Source organism: Diceros bicornis, chromosome 34, assembly GCF_020826845.1.
Source record: "Diceros bicornis minor isolate mBicDic1 chromosome 34, mDicBic1.mat.cur, whole genome shotgun sequence".
In the NCBI taxonomy this organism is placed as follows: Eukaryota; Metazoa; Chordata; class Mammalia; order Perissodactyla; family Rhinocerotidae; genus Diceros; species Diceros bicornis.
This window is the reverse complement of record NC_080773.1, coordinates 12,948,794-12,964,698: the sequence shown is the minus strand read 5'-3', so window position 1 is coordinate 12,964,698 and position 15,905 is coordinate 12,948,794. Positions and strand designations below refer to the sequence as shown.

Here is a 15,905-nt window from a genome sequence, read left to right as displayed (position 1 = left end):
CGCGCAGCCTCCATAATGGAACCCCGGCAGTCTGGCCCCAGGGCCTGTGCCCTTAACCTCCTTCGCATGTCGCAGCCCCCGAAGCCCTAACAGGCACTGCAGTGCGGTGGTCATGCGTCTCTGGCGGCAGACAAATCCTGCTATGCCACTTACAACCTGTGCGATCCTGGGTTAGTCGCTTGCATCCCCTGAGCCCAATTCCCCATCTGCACACTGTGCACCCCAACATTGACCTCAACCACAGGACACTTGGCTGACCAGGAGGAATGAGACGTGATTCCCAAACTGCGCGACTTTCCGCGAGGGAAAGGGGGCGTTGAGGGGTTGAGGATGTTTGGGGAAAAGGGACGCAGAGCCCGAACGCTGTTGCTCTACAGTCTTTCCATTCCTTTCTAGCGTTGTTTCCTCCATTCAACCGCGGAGGAACTCTTGGTCTCCCCCCCACCCCCCCCACATTTTTTTTCCCTGCTGAAAAAGAGGTCGTGGTCCCTTTAAGGCCCGCCCCTCCCTCTCCCAAAACTTCCCAGTGTCTGCTCTCTTTTCGATCCCGGACGGCCGGCCAGGCTCGCCGCCGAGCTGGTAGGGGCTGGGGGTGAGGGGTCGGGGAGGGGTGCGGGGGATCGGCAGGAGGCGCCCCCCGCCGCCGCGGCCCGAGCGCGGGTGGGGGAGGGGCGGAGGCCGGGAGCGCGGGGGTGCAGACAGCGCGGCCGCCCGGTCGCCCGGCGTGGGCGCGCGGGGCGGGCGGGCGGCCTGGGACGTGTCACGCCGGGGACCGTGCCGCCGTGTCCCGTCCGCGCGCGCCGGCGCGAGGGGCGTCCGGGCCGGGCGCGGGGGCGGGGAGGGGAGGGGCCCCTCCCTCCCCTCCCCCCACCGCATTCCTCTGACGTCGGGCCTCGCGACCCCGCCCCTCGGGGGACCAGCGCCGCCTGGCTCCCGTTGCACGGATCACGTGTGGAGGGCTGCGCCGCCCCCATCTCTGTGCTGCCGGCCTTTTCGGATTTTCCCAGGGAGACTGGGAGCTCGTTTCGATCCCCATCAGTCTACCCCCAACTTGCTTCTCTCCCCAAACCCGCGGACCCGCCAGGCCTCTCCCACTCTTTTGGTGCCACTGACCCCATTTCAAACTTAGTTTCCACGAGGACCCCGATTTCGGGAAGCCCCTTCTCCGGAGCATCTTTGGGGGCGTGCCCGGAATTTCCCTCGACTCCATCCTCACTTTCTAAGTGCAGTGTTCCCCCAGCAGGCAGCCTCACGACTTAGAGCCCTTAGGGCGGGATCCTGGGGCAGTCCCCAACCCCGCCCCCAGATTCCGGCTATTGGGCGTCGTTGGACCCTAGAGACCTTGGGGGCAGGGGGGCATTCTCTGCAGGGTGGCCCTCCCCGGCCCCTGAGGAAAGCAGGCTCGCCGGACACTTAGAATACCCTGACTCCCCTTGGCTGAGCGCGAGCACTGTGCCAGGCGCCGTCCCCGGTCCTTGGTAGGCGGGCCGAGGCAGGGACCACCGCTCCCTTGCCCATGCAGGACTTCCGTGCTAAGGAAAGAGACAGTGACCAGAGGTGGCGACCCAGAGTGGTCAGGGCTGTCGCGTGAAAACCAATGGCCCGACCGATCAGAGGTTATCATGGGGAAGCCCGGGGGTCTGGGCTGGTAGGGACAAGGAAGGCTTTTCGGAGTGAACTGAGACCGCACGGACAAGAGGAGTTACTCCTTAGCTCTGGCAGGAGGGGTAGTGGAGAAAGTGCTCCAGCTGCAAGGGCTGCACCGGCAAAGGTCGAGAGGTGCGCGAAAGATCCTTCCCCTGGTGCAAACTGAAAAGAGTTATTGGGGCTGAGTTTAGAGATGTAGAGATGGAGTGGTGAAATGATGCCGCCGAAGTGGACAGAGTCCGAAGACAGTCGGCAGCAGCAAATGGTTTTATATTGGAGGAAAGGGTCAAATTACGGCTAAAAAAAATTCCTCCGGCATTGTGAAGTTTAGAGGTGGAGAGGAATAGGATATGGTGATAGGGACAGAGGTGCACGGGCAGTTGCCCCTCTGTCTTGGCCTAGCCTTCCGGCGCTGCATACAGCAGTCACTCAATAAATACTCGGGGTGCTCCATGCCTTCGCTCCTTTAGAGGGTCGCGCCACCTCCGGAGGCGCCCGAAAGCACATTCGCGCATGCGTCCTCGCCTCCGATCCTTTCCTAGACTGCACCAAAGAGCACTTACTGGCCTTGGATCTCCTCTTCTTCACCCAATCAGTGACCACCAGTCCTACCGTCTGGTGAGGGGACACTTTCCACTACCCATTAACCAATCGGGTGGAGACGCAGAAGATGGGCACCTGCAATAGCCACTGGAGAGAGGCAAAGGGGAGGGGCTTTCTCTTCTCCTCGCGGAGTGGCGCGGGACGGTATTCATTGTAACTAGAACACTGAGGGCTTTCGGTTTGATGGATTGGCGAGGAAACCAATCAAAGTGGGAAGGAGGCGGGACTTTTCGGAAGAGTTGGGAGCGCCGCTCCTATCAGGTGCTCCTAGGCAGGCCAGGCAGTGCCAGAAATCCGACCTATCAAATTGGAGTTTATTTTAAGGCGGCGGGGTCGGCGAAATGACTGGCAGAAAGCGATCGCCTATAAGGAGTGTCCTGGACAAACGAGGGCGGGCCCTCCTGCAGAACGGCGTGGGCTGGATCCAATAGGCGTGCAAGACATGTGGTGGCTTCCCCTCCCCCCGCGGCGGGACCAGTGGCTCCCCCTATCGGGTGGGGGCGGCGGGTGACGGGCGTGTCCCTCCCCCAATGAGAGGCGGGGGGAGGCGGGTTCTGCGCCGCCATGTCGCGGAGGCTGCTGCCCCGGGCGGAGAAGCGGCGTCGGCGGCTGGAGCAGAGGCAGCAGCCGGACGAGCAGCGGCGGCGGTCGGGAGCGATGGTGAAGATGGCGGCGGCGGGCGGCGGAGGCGGCGGTGGCCGCTACTACGGTGGCGGCAGTGAGGGCGGCCGGGCCCCTAAGCGGCTCAAGACTGACAACGCCGGCGACCAGCACGGAGGCGGCGGCGGCGGCGGTGGAGGAGCCGGGGCGGCGGGCGGCGGTGGCGGGGTGAGGCCAGAGCCCTAATGGCCGGGGACGGCCGGGAAAGGAGGGAAAATGTTCCATCTTGAGGGTATTTATTTTGAGGCGGGGGTGGGGGTGGGGGGTGGGGGGTGTGCTCTGCGCACGCGCCTAGGCCCTCGCGCCGTTGACGGGGTGGGGGAGGGGCAGGCGTTAGGCAAACGGCGGGGTTTGCGCGAGGACAAGCGCTTGCGCGTGCGCGCTCTTCTCGGCGGGCTGGTGGGGTGGAGGAGGAAGCTCGCGCTGCGGGCGGCGCAGTGCGCAGGCGCCGCGGGCTGGCGTGTGCGGGCTGGGCACGCGGCCCGGCCGGTTTTTTTCCCTTGATCGTTTTCTCCTCTGGCGTCTTGCGCAGGCGCACTTCTCCCGCCCGGGCCTCGTGGGCGGTGGGGGGGGCACCGCGTGAGCGGGAACGGGTGGGCGGTAAATGCCCCAGTTTTTCGCGCTTTGAGTGGGGAATTCTGTCCGATCTTTAATGTTGATGGCGTCATGGTTTGTCTCGATACAGACTGATTTATTTGAGGATATTCACCTAGAACAGAATATGTCCCCCGTGTTTGTGGCCATTGAGAACCGGAAGAAAGGCTCGTGAAAAGTTTTTTTTAGCTGTTTGGGAGTCGAGCCAGGCTTTGGCGCCATCGCAAGTTTGCTTACAGTTTCAGAGGGTTAACTGGGTGCAGTGGGTTAGATGAACCAGAATGTTCGCTGAGGGTGGGCCTTTCCGGTTTTGGAAGGGATTCAGCCTCTAGCCTTCTACTGGGGGAAGACCACCAGTTGTTCCTCCTGGCTGGGAGCCGGGTCCGTCCTCCCTTCAAGTTCATAAACTGCCGTGCAGCCACTTGCAGAGTTTTCCAGGGTTTAGTGGCAATCCGTAGTTCTGATTTACTAGCATTTTAGTCTGTGATAGGCCTTCTTTCACGCGTTTTATGGGTGTCTTAATGAACCTTTAACACTACGAGATAGGGGATGGTCTTCCTACTCCGGATTCACCGAGTCGGGGTAAATTCCTTTGGGTCATGTAGCCCGGAGGGGAGGGCCTGGAATTAGAACTCAGGGCTGTGGAACTCTAAACCGGGGAGCTGGTAACCATCATTTGGGTGTGCCTCCTGTGTGGTTTGTGTGGTTCATTCCTGAAATAGGATTCAATTCTGCCCCTGTTCTATGTGCTTCTGCCTGGTGGTTCTCAGACAGGAGGCTGGGCCCAGAGCCCAGGAGAGGTGGAGAAAGTTACTTTCCCCCAAGTCCCAGAGGCTTCTGTCTGTGGGTGGAGAGAGAGTTCTTCTGGGGAGGGAATTGGCTTTTAGTGGTATGGGTGGGAGTTTCTGTTTCTGAAAGACCTTCCTTACCCTGTATTTCCTTAGTCTGGCCTAGGCAGGATTTTCCAGTGCAGATTTTGGTGGGAGGGTGATTAAAGACTAGAAGTGGTCCAGACTGGTCTGGCTGCCACAGCTTCTGAGGCGTGTGCTATTTTAACCCTGGTGGGTCCTGGGGATGAGTGGTGGGGAACGATAATGCTTGGCTGGGTGATGAAGGTAGCGTGCTTCACCAGGGAAGGGGCACAGAAGCTGGGGCGGATGTCGTGATTCAGACTGCTGCAGAGAATCGTTCAAGCCCTTCCTGTCAGTGGTGTCCCCTTTCCAAGCCACTCTTTTTTCCCATTTCCTTGACAAGTGGGAAGAGACAGGTCCAGGGAGGAATGTAAGATATGGGACTTGCTTGCTCTTCTGTTCTGCCTCCCTCAGAAGCTACAGCAGGAGCGGGTAGGCAAGTGGGCGCCCACTCAGGGCCTCTGCTTTGCTGGCCCAGAATCCTTGCAGGGTGATTGGCTTGAGTTGCTGCCCTTGTCGTCTGCCCTGTGTGTCTTTCTTGGGTGACACTCAACAGACTTATTAGACTGGGTCTCCAGCAGCACAGAGGCCAGTGGGCCACCATGTCGTACAGCAGGACATGAAGTCTTGTGTTGGTTTCCTTTCTCAGGAGAACTACGATGACCCGCACAAAACCCCTGCCTCCCCAGTTGTCCACATCCGGGGCCTGATTGACGGCGTGGTAGAAGCTGACCTTGTGGAGGCCTTGCAGGAGTTTGGACCCATCAGGTGCTCAGCTCGAGGCCAGGGCTTGGGTGTACAGAGAAGTCAACGCCTTGGCGTGCTGTGTATCACCAGTTTCTGACTGGAAGTGACATGGCCATTTTGTCCAGTGTCCTTTGGCTAGGTCCTGGGGCTTGTCTATTTTTGGGATTGGCCATTGTCCTCGGGGTCAGGTTACAACAAGTTCCTTGTTCTTTCTCCTTCCTTCCTTCCTCTGCCTTGTAGTTTTTAGTCAGTGTTGCTTCCTTGAGCAGGTATTTCCTGAGTATTTGGCACATGCTAGGGCCTGGGGAAGAGTAGTGGACGTCTCCCAGATGGTCGCCCAACTGGGGTGGTCAGCATGGCGATGGGGAAGCCTAAGTGTCCGTGGGAGGCATCTGACTCAGGTGAGGAGGAGTCGGAGGAAAGCTTCCCAGAGGAGGTGATGCCCAAGCTCCGCCTCTTCGGCCTGTTGTGCCACTCAGGGCCGTTGGTCTTCCTGTCGGGACACCGTGACAGGGTACACAGGGGTCTGGGGCGGGGAGGAGTCAGTTCACAGAAAATTGAAGGCTGTCCTTCTGCTCTTGTCTCCACCCCTGTGAGAGGATTGAAACCTGTGTTCTCTCTGCCAGCTATGTGGTGGTAATGCCTAAAAAGAGACAAGCATTGGTGGAGTTTGAAGATGTGTTGGGGGCTTGCAACGCCGTGAACTACGCAGCTGACAACCAAATCTACATTGCCGGCCACCCAGCTTTTGTCAACTACTCTACCAGCCAGAAGATCTCTCGCCCCGGGGACTCGGATGACTCCCGGAGCGTCAACAGCGTGCTTCTCTTCACCATCCTGAACCCCATCTACTCCATCACCACGGTGCGTGCCAGCACGCACTCCTGCAGGCGCTTTTTTCTGTGAGATCTCCTCCGAACCACTCTGACCTGCCAGTGCCCGTCATCTTGCCTGTCTTTCGTTTTACAGGATGTTCTGTACACTATCTGTAACCCTTGTGGCCCTGTTCAGAGAATTGTCATTTTCCGGAAGAATGGAGTACAGGCCATGGTGGAATATCCTTTGCTGGGAGACCAGTGTTCCTTGGGACGGGGGCTCTCACAGGGCGCAGCAGGGTCCACTCTCTCAACCAGCTTGTGCTACTGCATGCCTGTCATGTGTCAGCTGCCTTCACAGAGCCCACAGTCTGATGGGAGGGACTGCTGATGAACAAGTGATCAGACGTATAGGGTGAGAGTACAGGAGTTAAAGTGCTGTGCGGGGAGAGAACAGGATGCTTAAGATACAAGGGGATCCAGGGAGGTATCCGAGGACGTGATAGCTATTTCCATGAGGAGCTAGGAGCTGGTGTTTAAGGCGGAGAAGCCAGCCTCTGCCAGGGCAGGAGCTGAGTGCTGGAGAAGGCAAACGACCTGACTACCAAGGAGGAGCTGACGAGGGGAGTGGGCTCGCTCTGGACGTTGCACAGGTTAATAAGGCAGCCTGGACAGTGGTGGGAAGCTCAGGTCAGGGTGTGCTGGAGAGCCGCTGGTGGTCCGGGACAGGAACGTGATCTGGTTGACTTGCAGATTGTTCGGGCTTAGTCAAAGCACGCGGCATGAAAGGGAGAGGACTGGGCTAAACAGGACGGTGCCTTGGCCTGCGTGGTGGCAGAGGAGGTGGCTGCCACCGCTGGGCTGGTGGGGTGGGAGTGCAGATGACGAAGGATCTCTTTCAGGTGACTGCTCACCCAGGGCAGCACCCCGGACGAGCGACTGGTGGCTGTGGGCAGTGACCTAACCCCAGAGCCCACGTGCACCACAGTCCTCGGGGGCTACCTTGTCCTCATCCCTCGCTGGGACGGCTTGGAGCCCTTCCCAGGGAGCTCCTGTGACGGGCCTTTCCTTAACTTTCCTCACATTTGACTCTGTGCAGAGTGCTCAGCGGGCCAAGGCCTCACTCAATGGGGCTGACATCTACTCGGGCTGTTGCACTCTGAAGATCGAATACGCGAAGGTAGGTCTGGGGCGTGGCTGCCCCTGTCAGCTTGCAGGGGAGCGGGCCCTGGCTGATAGCGAGCTCTGTCTTGTCCCTGCAGCCCACACGCTTGAACGTGTTCAGGAACGACCAGGACACTTGGGACTACACAAACCCCAACCTCAGTGGACAAGGTAATCCTGCGGCCACTTTGTTCTCCACACACCACCTTGCCTTCACTCGACTAGCTCATCTCATAGACCCGGGCTCAGGGTTATGTAATGCCATTGGGCTCCCTGTGGACATGAGAGGGCCTTGGGGTCAGCTCTTGGCAAAGACACTCCCGTGGGAGAGGATGAATGAGGGGCCTCTGTAGGTCCTAGCTGCTGCTTGCGGCCCTCTGATGTGGCTGAGGGTGCAGTCGAGGCAGAGGTGTGGACGGGGTGGGGAGCAGGGCCTCACTGAGCACAGGGCATGGTGGTGGCTTGTAAACCACTAGCAGCTTCCAGACGAATTCTGCTGCTTCCCTTCTGGGAGCCTGCTTAGTGTCAGTGATTTTCCATTCACTGGACCAGGAGTGGTTCCCTTGCTCTCCACTATTGAGAGAGTCTGCTTGTGGTGGGGGACAGATTGGGGGGTGATGTGGGCTCCCGGGCCCTCGCAGCAAAGCCTTTGAGCAAGCTGACCTTGTGGAGGTGAGACACCCTGGAATGGAGCAGGGCGGACACGCCTCACCTCAACTGTAGAGGGGACTCAACATCTCTGCCGGGGGCCCAAATGGACAGACCCCTTCCTAGAATCTGTCAAGAATGATTTGCCTTGGATAGGAGGGAGAGGTGGAGGATTACCTTTGAAAATCAGCGGCACTCTCTCAGCAAGACCGTCCAACTCTGTCTGTCTTGGTCTGATAACGTCGGACCAGGCCGCGGGCTGAGGGAGGAGGCTGGTGCCTGGCGTCTCACAGGCCGTGGGAGGCCAGAGGCCCCCATTCCTAAGCAGGCCTGTCTTGCTCGCCCTTGCAGCTGGGAAGCAGTGGGCAGGGTGGGCTAGACTCTCCCCAGGACCCTCACAATGGGCGCTGTGGGCTTGGCTGCCCCCTCCAGAGGTCAGAGGCAAATTGGTGACCAAGTGAATGTACCAGAGCGGGCAATGGCATTACATGACTGCTAACAGAAACATGCCAACCAACCATTTCTTCTCCAAGGGACATAACTAGAAGATGTGCAGACCGGCAGGGGCTAGTGGCAGGGGCTGGCTGTGCATTGGTTTGATGCCTCTCAGCTTTGGCCGCCCCAAAGCCGGGGGTCAAAAACGAGAGCTGATGAGGTGACCTGGAGTGAGGGCGGTGCTTCGCCACCCCCTCGGGAACCAGACTTCAGCGGCTCTGCCTCTGCACATTGCTCACCAACACACAGGGTAGCAACCACTAGCTCTTCCTGGAGAGGACAGAACATGCAGCCTGCACCACGTCCCCAGAACAGCCGCAGACTTGAGCTCACTACATCAAGAACACCACACCGCGCTCCAAGGAACAGCTACAAGCACAGAGACAGAGGCAGACAGAGACAAAGAAAGAGACGCAACATGGCAGCAGACACTGCTTTTTATTAAACATTAAAAAAAAAAAAAAAAAAAAGTCAAAATCCAAGCAAACTCGAACCCGAGAATGTACACAGAAGTAGGAAACACAGAGAACAGAGCTCTCCCAGCCAGCCAGCGGCGCTCTTTTCGGAGAACGTTCATAGACTGAAGTAGATTCCATGGGCCTCCAAGACAATAGGATCCTCTCTCCATTCCTCGCCATATGGGTTTTGGTTTTTTTTAAGTCCTTTGGTTTGGGGAGGGCCTTTTTTTCTTTTCTGTTGTGATATTTTTATTTTTTCTGCAGTCACCGGCTGCCAACATAATCTGCACCAACTGGAGATCAGAAACCAAAAAAAAAAAAAACTTAAACCACAACCAAAAAAACCAAAACAGACCTAAAACCAGACAGCCAAACAGCTCAGAGGTACACAGTTACCTGCTGGCGGGTAACCGGGCGTGCTCCCAAGGCCAAAAGCGCGGGCATAGTGGGGCCACTGGCACACTTCATAACCAGGAGACACGCACACGGAGCGCTACACAGCCAGAAGCACCGCACCACCGCACTGAGCACACAGGAGTGACAACACGGAGGGACACTACCCACTGCATACACCTTTATTGTCCACTTTTCTGGTATCTTCTGAGGACAGAACATCTGTGAGCCATTTGTGATTTAATCAAAAGATTGACTTTTAAAAAAAAGATTGTAGCGGATGTGTGCCGTAACTTGTATTTATGACTGTACAACCGTGTGATGCAGGGTCGCAGTGTATGTTTGATGGGACGCCATCTTTCAGAACTGTGCTAACTCACTGTTGAAGCGTCCAATGGTAAGAGCAAAGACAGATTTGTTTTTTGTGACAAATGGACATTGTACTCTGTACTTCTGCTGTAAGTAGCCCTTTTCCATCTTTGTAATGACTGATTGTTGAAAATGAAACCCAGGCTGGGTGGCAGGAAAGGGCAGTGGTCTCGAGCCCCGGGTTTTGGAGTCAGCCAGACCTGGGTTCAGATCCCGGCTCAGCCACTAACTTGCTTTGTGACCTTGGGCCAAATTGTCTTTTAACTGCTCAGTTAAAAGTTAACTGCTCACGTATCTGTAAAATGGGGCTGAAGTAGTGCCTACCTCATAGGGTTGTTGTGAGGAATTGAAGAAGCGCTGATGTGTGTAAAGCGCTCAGCACAGTGTCTGCCACTCGAGCGCTAAATTAATGGTAACGATTACGAACGGCAGCTGGGGTCGGGGTGGATCTGCGCCATTGTCGGGGTCTGAGACTGTCGATGCCTGTACATAACTGCTCATCGGAACTGATCGTGGTGGTGCCCTGCTTGTCCTCTCCTACAGTCCCTCGTGTCGGATGTGATGAGTGGGGGGATGCCGGGGACTGGGATAGAGAGGCCTAGTGAGGGGGCTTAGGGCTCCTAGCACCTGGGGGCTTTGCGGGCCAAATTATAGCTTTTTTCTGCCCTTCCCTGGGTTATTTTCCTGCTCTTGGCTCCTCTCCCTTTATTGGGAGTTATTTTAGAAAGCTGTTCTTGGCCTCCGGAGCAAGCATATCAGCTTTCACGGCAGCTGCAGGTTCCCCAGAGGGCCCAAGAACTGGGCTTCCCACTAGGGCCAGACCAGGTGAGAGCGAGCCCAGAACCCGGCTTCACCCTTCACAGAGCAAGGAAACAAGCCTGCTTGGTGTGGGGGGGGGGGGGGGCGGGGATGCGGGCTCCAGCCTTGAGGCTTGGGCTTCATGCCCACCCTGGGCCAGGCGACAGGAAGGAGGCCCCGGCAGCTCTGGTGAGGAAGGAAGGGTTTGCATCCAGCTCGCGGGAGCTGAGGGCCTTCAGGATTAGCCTCTGTAGTCAGGAGAGAGAAGAGAGACACCCCTTTTCCCAAGTTAGGCTCTAACTGTGTTCTCTGTCCGCAGGTGACCCTGGCAGCAACCCTAACAAACGCCAGAGACAGCCCCCTCTCCTGGGAGATCACCCCGCAGAATATGGTGAGGGCAGGGGGTTCCCCTCCGTGGACTCCAGTGGCTCATGTGCCCCTGCCCGCTGCCCGCCGCGCAAATTCTCACCCGTCCTCCCTCTCTTTCCTTCCCACCCCCCAGGAGGGCCCCACGGTGGGTACCACAGCCATTACCATGATGAGGGCTACGGGCCCCCCCCACCTCACTACGAAGGGAGAAGGATGGGCCCACCAGTGGGGGGTCACCGCCGGGGCCCAAGTCGCTATGGCCCCCAGTATGGGCACCCCCCACCCCCTCCCCCACCACCCGAGTATGGCCCCCACGCCGACAGCCCTGTGCTCATGGTCTATGGCTTGGATCAGTCTAAGATGAACTGTGACCGAGTCTTCAATGTCTTCTGCTTGTATGGCAATGTGGAGAAGGTGAGTTGCTGCTGGATCCACTGCTTTCTTTAGACCTGGCGGGCCCCAGGGAGGCCCTGAGCCTCGTGGCTTGCCAGTTGGCGAGGAGGGGGGAGGAGCCTGGCTAGGAGGCAAGCTGGTCCAGGGGTCTAACTTGATTAGTCGCGCGATGGGCTGCAGACAGGGTTGGTTTGGTCCTCACTGTAGGTGTTCTGTTATTTTGGTGGCTTTGTAATTTCCAGTGTTAAAAACCAGGGCTTGGGCCTGGCCCCGTGGCCTAGCGGTTAAGTGCGCGCACTCCGCTACTGGCGGCCCGGGTTCGGATCCTGGGCGCGTACCAACGCACCGCTTCTCCAGCCATGCTGAGGCCGCATCCCACATACAGCAACTAAAAGGATGTGCAACTGCGACATACAACTGTCTTCTGGGGCTTTGGGGAGAAAAAAGGGGAAAAAAGGGAGGAAGATTGGCAATGGATGTTTGTTCAGGGCCGGTCTTCCTCAGCAAAAAGAGGAGGATTGGCATGGATGTTAGCTCAGGGCTGGTTTTCCTCACAAAAAATAAAAAGAATAAAAATAAAAAATCAGGGGTTTATCACAGGAAAGTACTAAGTACTAACGCTTAACATTACGTGAATATTATGCGTTATAAAATTTACTCATTGTGGTTGAAGATCGTTTTACACGGATGTTCTCTGGGAAACTCAAGATGATCTGGCCACGCCAGGCCTTCCCGCCTCGCTTGTTGGGATAGTTGGCTGGGGCTGGCTGGTCTCGGTCCCCCTCAGAGCAGGTGGTTTCTTGTAGCAAACCCATCTGGGTCTCAGGAGTCTTTGAGTTTGCAGCCCTGGCTTGGCTCATTTTTAATGGTGGTAGTAGCTAATACATGTTGAGTGTTTTTCGTATGTATGAGGCACTGTTAAAAGTGCTTTATTTGTAATAACTTGTTTAATTTTCACAAGAATGTTTAATGACACAAGTAGGGGAAACGCGCAGAGGGCAAATAGCTTGCCCAGGTTCCTGTCCTTTCACGTGGAAGCAGGGCTCAGAGGTAGAGAGCCTGGCTTCAGCGCCTGCACTGTTCTTTCAGTGCTTTTATACTGTAACCCACATGCAGAAATACTTGGTGTTGTGACCCAGTATCCGTGGATACGTGTGTCTGTGTAATGGACAAGCACTATGCCCACTGTATCTTTCTTGTTGTGCATCAAGACGTGACGCACTCATGGGTCGTGTCCTGCCGTTAGAAAAACACTGCCTGTTGGGCTGAGCACTTGTGGGCTAGGCTTGCTTCTCTGTTCTCCTTGTTCCCCCTTCACAAGTGAGGAAATGGAAGCCTAGGTCCAGAGCAGGAGTTACTTGCTTCTAACTAACTTGGAAGGGGCGGGAGAAGGGTCCCGGACAGCTGGGCAGTGGTGCTGATCGAGGTTGCTGTCCTCAAGGTGAAATTCATGAAAAGCAAGCCGGGGGCCGCCATGGTGGAGATGGCTGATGGCTATGCTGTGGACCGGGCCATCACTCACCTCAACAACAACTTCATGTTCGGGCAGAAGCTGAAAGTCTGGTAGGTGCCCCGTCTCCCTGGGCTGGGCAGCGTTGGGGAGGGGAGAGGGCCCACCCTGGACAGGGCTCTGCAGGGGAGCACCGTGAGGCTGAGGTGCTTCTCCAGGCTGGAGTGGGGTGTGGGGGGTATGTTCCCAGATGTTCCTCTGAAGCAGTGGGAGAAAGCATTGGCCCCGCTCGGCTGTGGAGCAGCGCCCCCTGAGGGCACAGCGTGCTCAGACGGGCACAAGGCCACAGTGGAGGGCTTGGGGGACAACTTGAGATCTGACAGAGGGCTCGCCTTCCCTCCTGCAGTGTCTCCAAGCAACCGGCCATCATGCCCGGTCAGTCCTATGGGCTTGAAGACGGGTCCTGCAGTTACAAAGACTTCAGCGAATCACGGAACAATCGGTTCTCCACTCCGGAGCAGGCTGCCAAGAACCGGATCCAGCACCCGAGCAACGTGCTGCACTTCTTCAACGCTCCTCTGGAGGTGACCGAGGAGAACTTCTTTGAGGTGGGTGCTGGGGCTCGGCCCCTCACCACAGCTCTCTGAGGAGGCCGTTCCTTTTAGTGTTTTGGTAAATGCCTGTTGAGCTCCTCTGCCAGGCCCTGGGATGGGTGCTGGGGACACAGCAGGAACCAGGACAGGCAGGCTGAGAATGGCACTCAACTTCTAGCAGCAGTGGAGTTTGCTGTGCTGTTTCTACTTTTGGTGAGCTAGGGTGGCTGCTCATGTGCTGGGAGAGTCCTCCCTGTCGGGGGTGGACCAGAGTCCAATCTCAGAGCGCTGGGGTAGTCGGCGCCTCAGGTGCCGAGATAACATCAGCAGGGAGAGCCCCATCGGGCAGGGGGCAGAGGGAGGGAAGTGGGGCACCTGGGGAGGGGAGGAGGCCTGAGTGGCAGGGTGGACTCTGGACCTTGCTGTCACCTGAGAGGTTGCTGTTCAGTTCAGCAAACACTTGCCCAGTGCCAACACACACGCAAACAGCAGGTGAAGATGGGAAATTTAAAAAGCACTTGCCCAATCCTTGGCAACATAATAGTTGAGTGGTGTTTCTAAACCTTCTTAGGGTCACAAGGACACCTAGAGTGTGTGATAAAAGCTTAGAAACACTTTCTCCAGAAAAACTCAAGCTCTCAGTTGTGATCTGCTTGAATTCTGCCACGTGGACTCTGTGTCTTTCTGAGTCTGTATTCTCTCTCTTGCAGATCTGCGACGAGCTAGGAGTGAAGCGGCCATCTTCTGTGAAAGTGTTCTCAGGCAAAAGTGAGTAGCTGCCCCGCCTTCCTCCCCCACTCCTTGGGTGTAGGTGGGGGCTTCCGGGGTCTTGCTGGGGTCAGCCTGCAGCCTTTGCTTTCCGAGCAGGTGAGCGCAGCTCCTCTGGGCTGCTGGAGTGGGAATCCAAGAGCGATGCCCTGGAGACTTTGGGCTTCCTGAACCATTACCAGATGAAAAACCCAAGTGAGTGTCTGTGTGTCCTGCAGTTGTTCCCCTTGTGGCCTAAGGGGTTGGCTGGCTTCAGGCCAGAGCCGTCCTTCCTGCCCTGGAGGTAGGGCTCCAGAGATTTTCTCCTCGCCGCTGACACAGGCAGGCGGCAGCTGCTCATCAGGAGAGCAGCCTGATGTTCCCCGTGGGAGCGCCAGCCCGGCTGCTTGCTGCCGCCCGCTCTGGCAGCTGGAGAGTTGCTCAGGCTCATCCTCCAGGGAGCTGGCATTCTCTCTGTGTCAGAAGATGCCAGTAAATGCCTAGCAGTGTCAGTTGCAGGGGCTGGCTCGATAGTACCAGGAAAGGGGGTAAACTATCCAGCAGGGAACATCTGCCCCCTCCACCCCCAGTTCCTGGGGTGGGCCTGTTGCCCGGGGTCAGTTGAGGAGCTAGGAGTGGCATTCTCCGTGGGACTGAAGGAAGAAAAGGAGAAAGAAATAGCTTGTGTATTTGGCGTGTATTTAGGTCTCACATTGGTCAGTGACCAGTTAGGCCTCTGCAGCTGAACTGTAGAAAACAAGAGATGTGTGCAAAATGAGGGGAACTGGGTGGAAGGAGCCTCTAGAAAGGGGCCCAGCCGAACCTCTCTCTCTCTCCTTTGCAGATGGTCCATACCCTTACACCCTGAAGTTGTGTTTCTCCACCGCTCAGCACGCCTCCTAATTCGGTGCCTAAGAAGAGTCTCTTCTGAGCAGGAAAACATTTCTCTTTCCTTTATGCTGTTTGTTTGCATTTTTTTTGGCAAAAGTTCCTGTATTCCTTTTTTTTAATGCTAGGTTATTAGAGGCTTAACCATAATGAAAATGCTGGAAGTCTGGAGGGGGAGGGGAAGGGAAACTGATACTCCCAGGATTAACCTTCACTTTTTAAAAATTATTGTACATGTGATTTTTTTTTTTTTCCTGTTCATACATTTGTGCTGCCCATGTACTCTGCACATTTCAATAAAATTGTTTGGAAAATAAACAGCACTTTCTGGGATTCCAGGGTGTGTCTGCTGAAGAGGTGTGGCAGGCCGGGGCGCGGCTGTGGGCCACTGGGAAATATGGGCCCAGCCCTGAGAGGAGCAGGCGGGGCCAGGGCTGCAGACCTTGGGTGATGCTAGGAATGAAGGGGTCTGGGGGAAATCGGGGACACCTGGTGGTGGTCATGGGCCCTGCCTAAAGCAGGCTCAGTCTAGTTGGAGAGTCACTTTAAAAAGTAAGTGATGTTGAAGAAATGAAAGACTTGAGAGAAAAAAAAAGCTTTAATCCTGCAAAGTAAACAACCTGCTTTCAGGGTTGAAAATAAAAGCTCAGATAAAAGTGAGTTGTCCTCCCAGTCCCTTTAAGTCTTTGGTGTTTTTTTTTCCGTATGGAAACTTCTAAGTGGATATGTATATTTTTTTTTTTAGCAAATGGCTCTGTTTTATACTGTACAATGTTCTGTGTCATATCACAGAGCAACCTCCTTATCTTTAACCCCCCTGCGGAGTATCTCGTGTGGATGTGTCATAATTTACTTTAGCTGGTAATTTCCAATTCTTCGCTATTGCAAACAGTACTATGATGTATGTCATTGTACAAACAGCCAGCTTCCCTGATGGTGATCTGGAGGTGAGTTCCTAGCAGTGGACTTGCTGAGTTACAGGATGCGTACAGTCGCAGCACGACAGATAGTCCCCAGCTGTAGGCGGGAACTTCTGCATATGGTTGGGGTTGGCTGTGGGGGTGATAGCCTGGAAGGAGCCTGCTTTCAGGACCTTGGCTCATACTGGAGGGAAGAGGCCGCCTGCAAAGAGAAGCAAGTCAAAAAGTACAAGGCCTTATTCA

The 15,905-nt window shown here is 56.2% G+C and overlaps 1 protein-coding gene across 2 annotated transcripts; it reads left to right on the top strand.

Annotated features, from left to right (window-relative positions):
* The first annotated feature begins 2,799 nt into the window (after positions 1-2,799).
* HNRNPL (heterogeneous nuclear ribonucleoprotein L) lies at positions 2,800-15,075 on the top strand. 2 transcript variants are annotated; one of them, XM_058529265.1, is made up of 13 exons: positions 2,800-3,078; positions 5,065-5,183; positions 5,789-6,026; positions 6,132-6,217; positions 7,061-7,157; positions 7,240-7,312; positions 10,622-10,693; positions 10,805-11,085; positions 12,506-12,627; positions 12,921-13,122; positions 13,818-13,875; positions 13,975-14,070; positions 14,699-15,075. In XM_058529265.1, exons 1-13 carry the CDS (start codon positions 2,815-2,817, stop codon positions 14,755-14,757), a joined length of 1,767 nt encoding a protein of 588 aa, XP_058385248.1. In that variant the 5' UTR covers positions 2,800-2,814; the 3' UTR covers positions 14,758-15,075. The 2 variants fall into 2 exon arrangements, with proteins under 2 accessions (XP_058385248.1, XP_058385247.1); XM_058529264.1 differs by having other exon boundaries at positions 10,622-11,085.
* Positions 15,076-15,905: the final 830 nt, after the last annotated feature.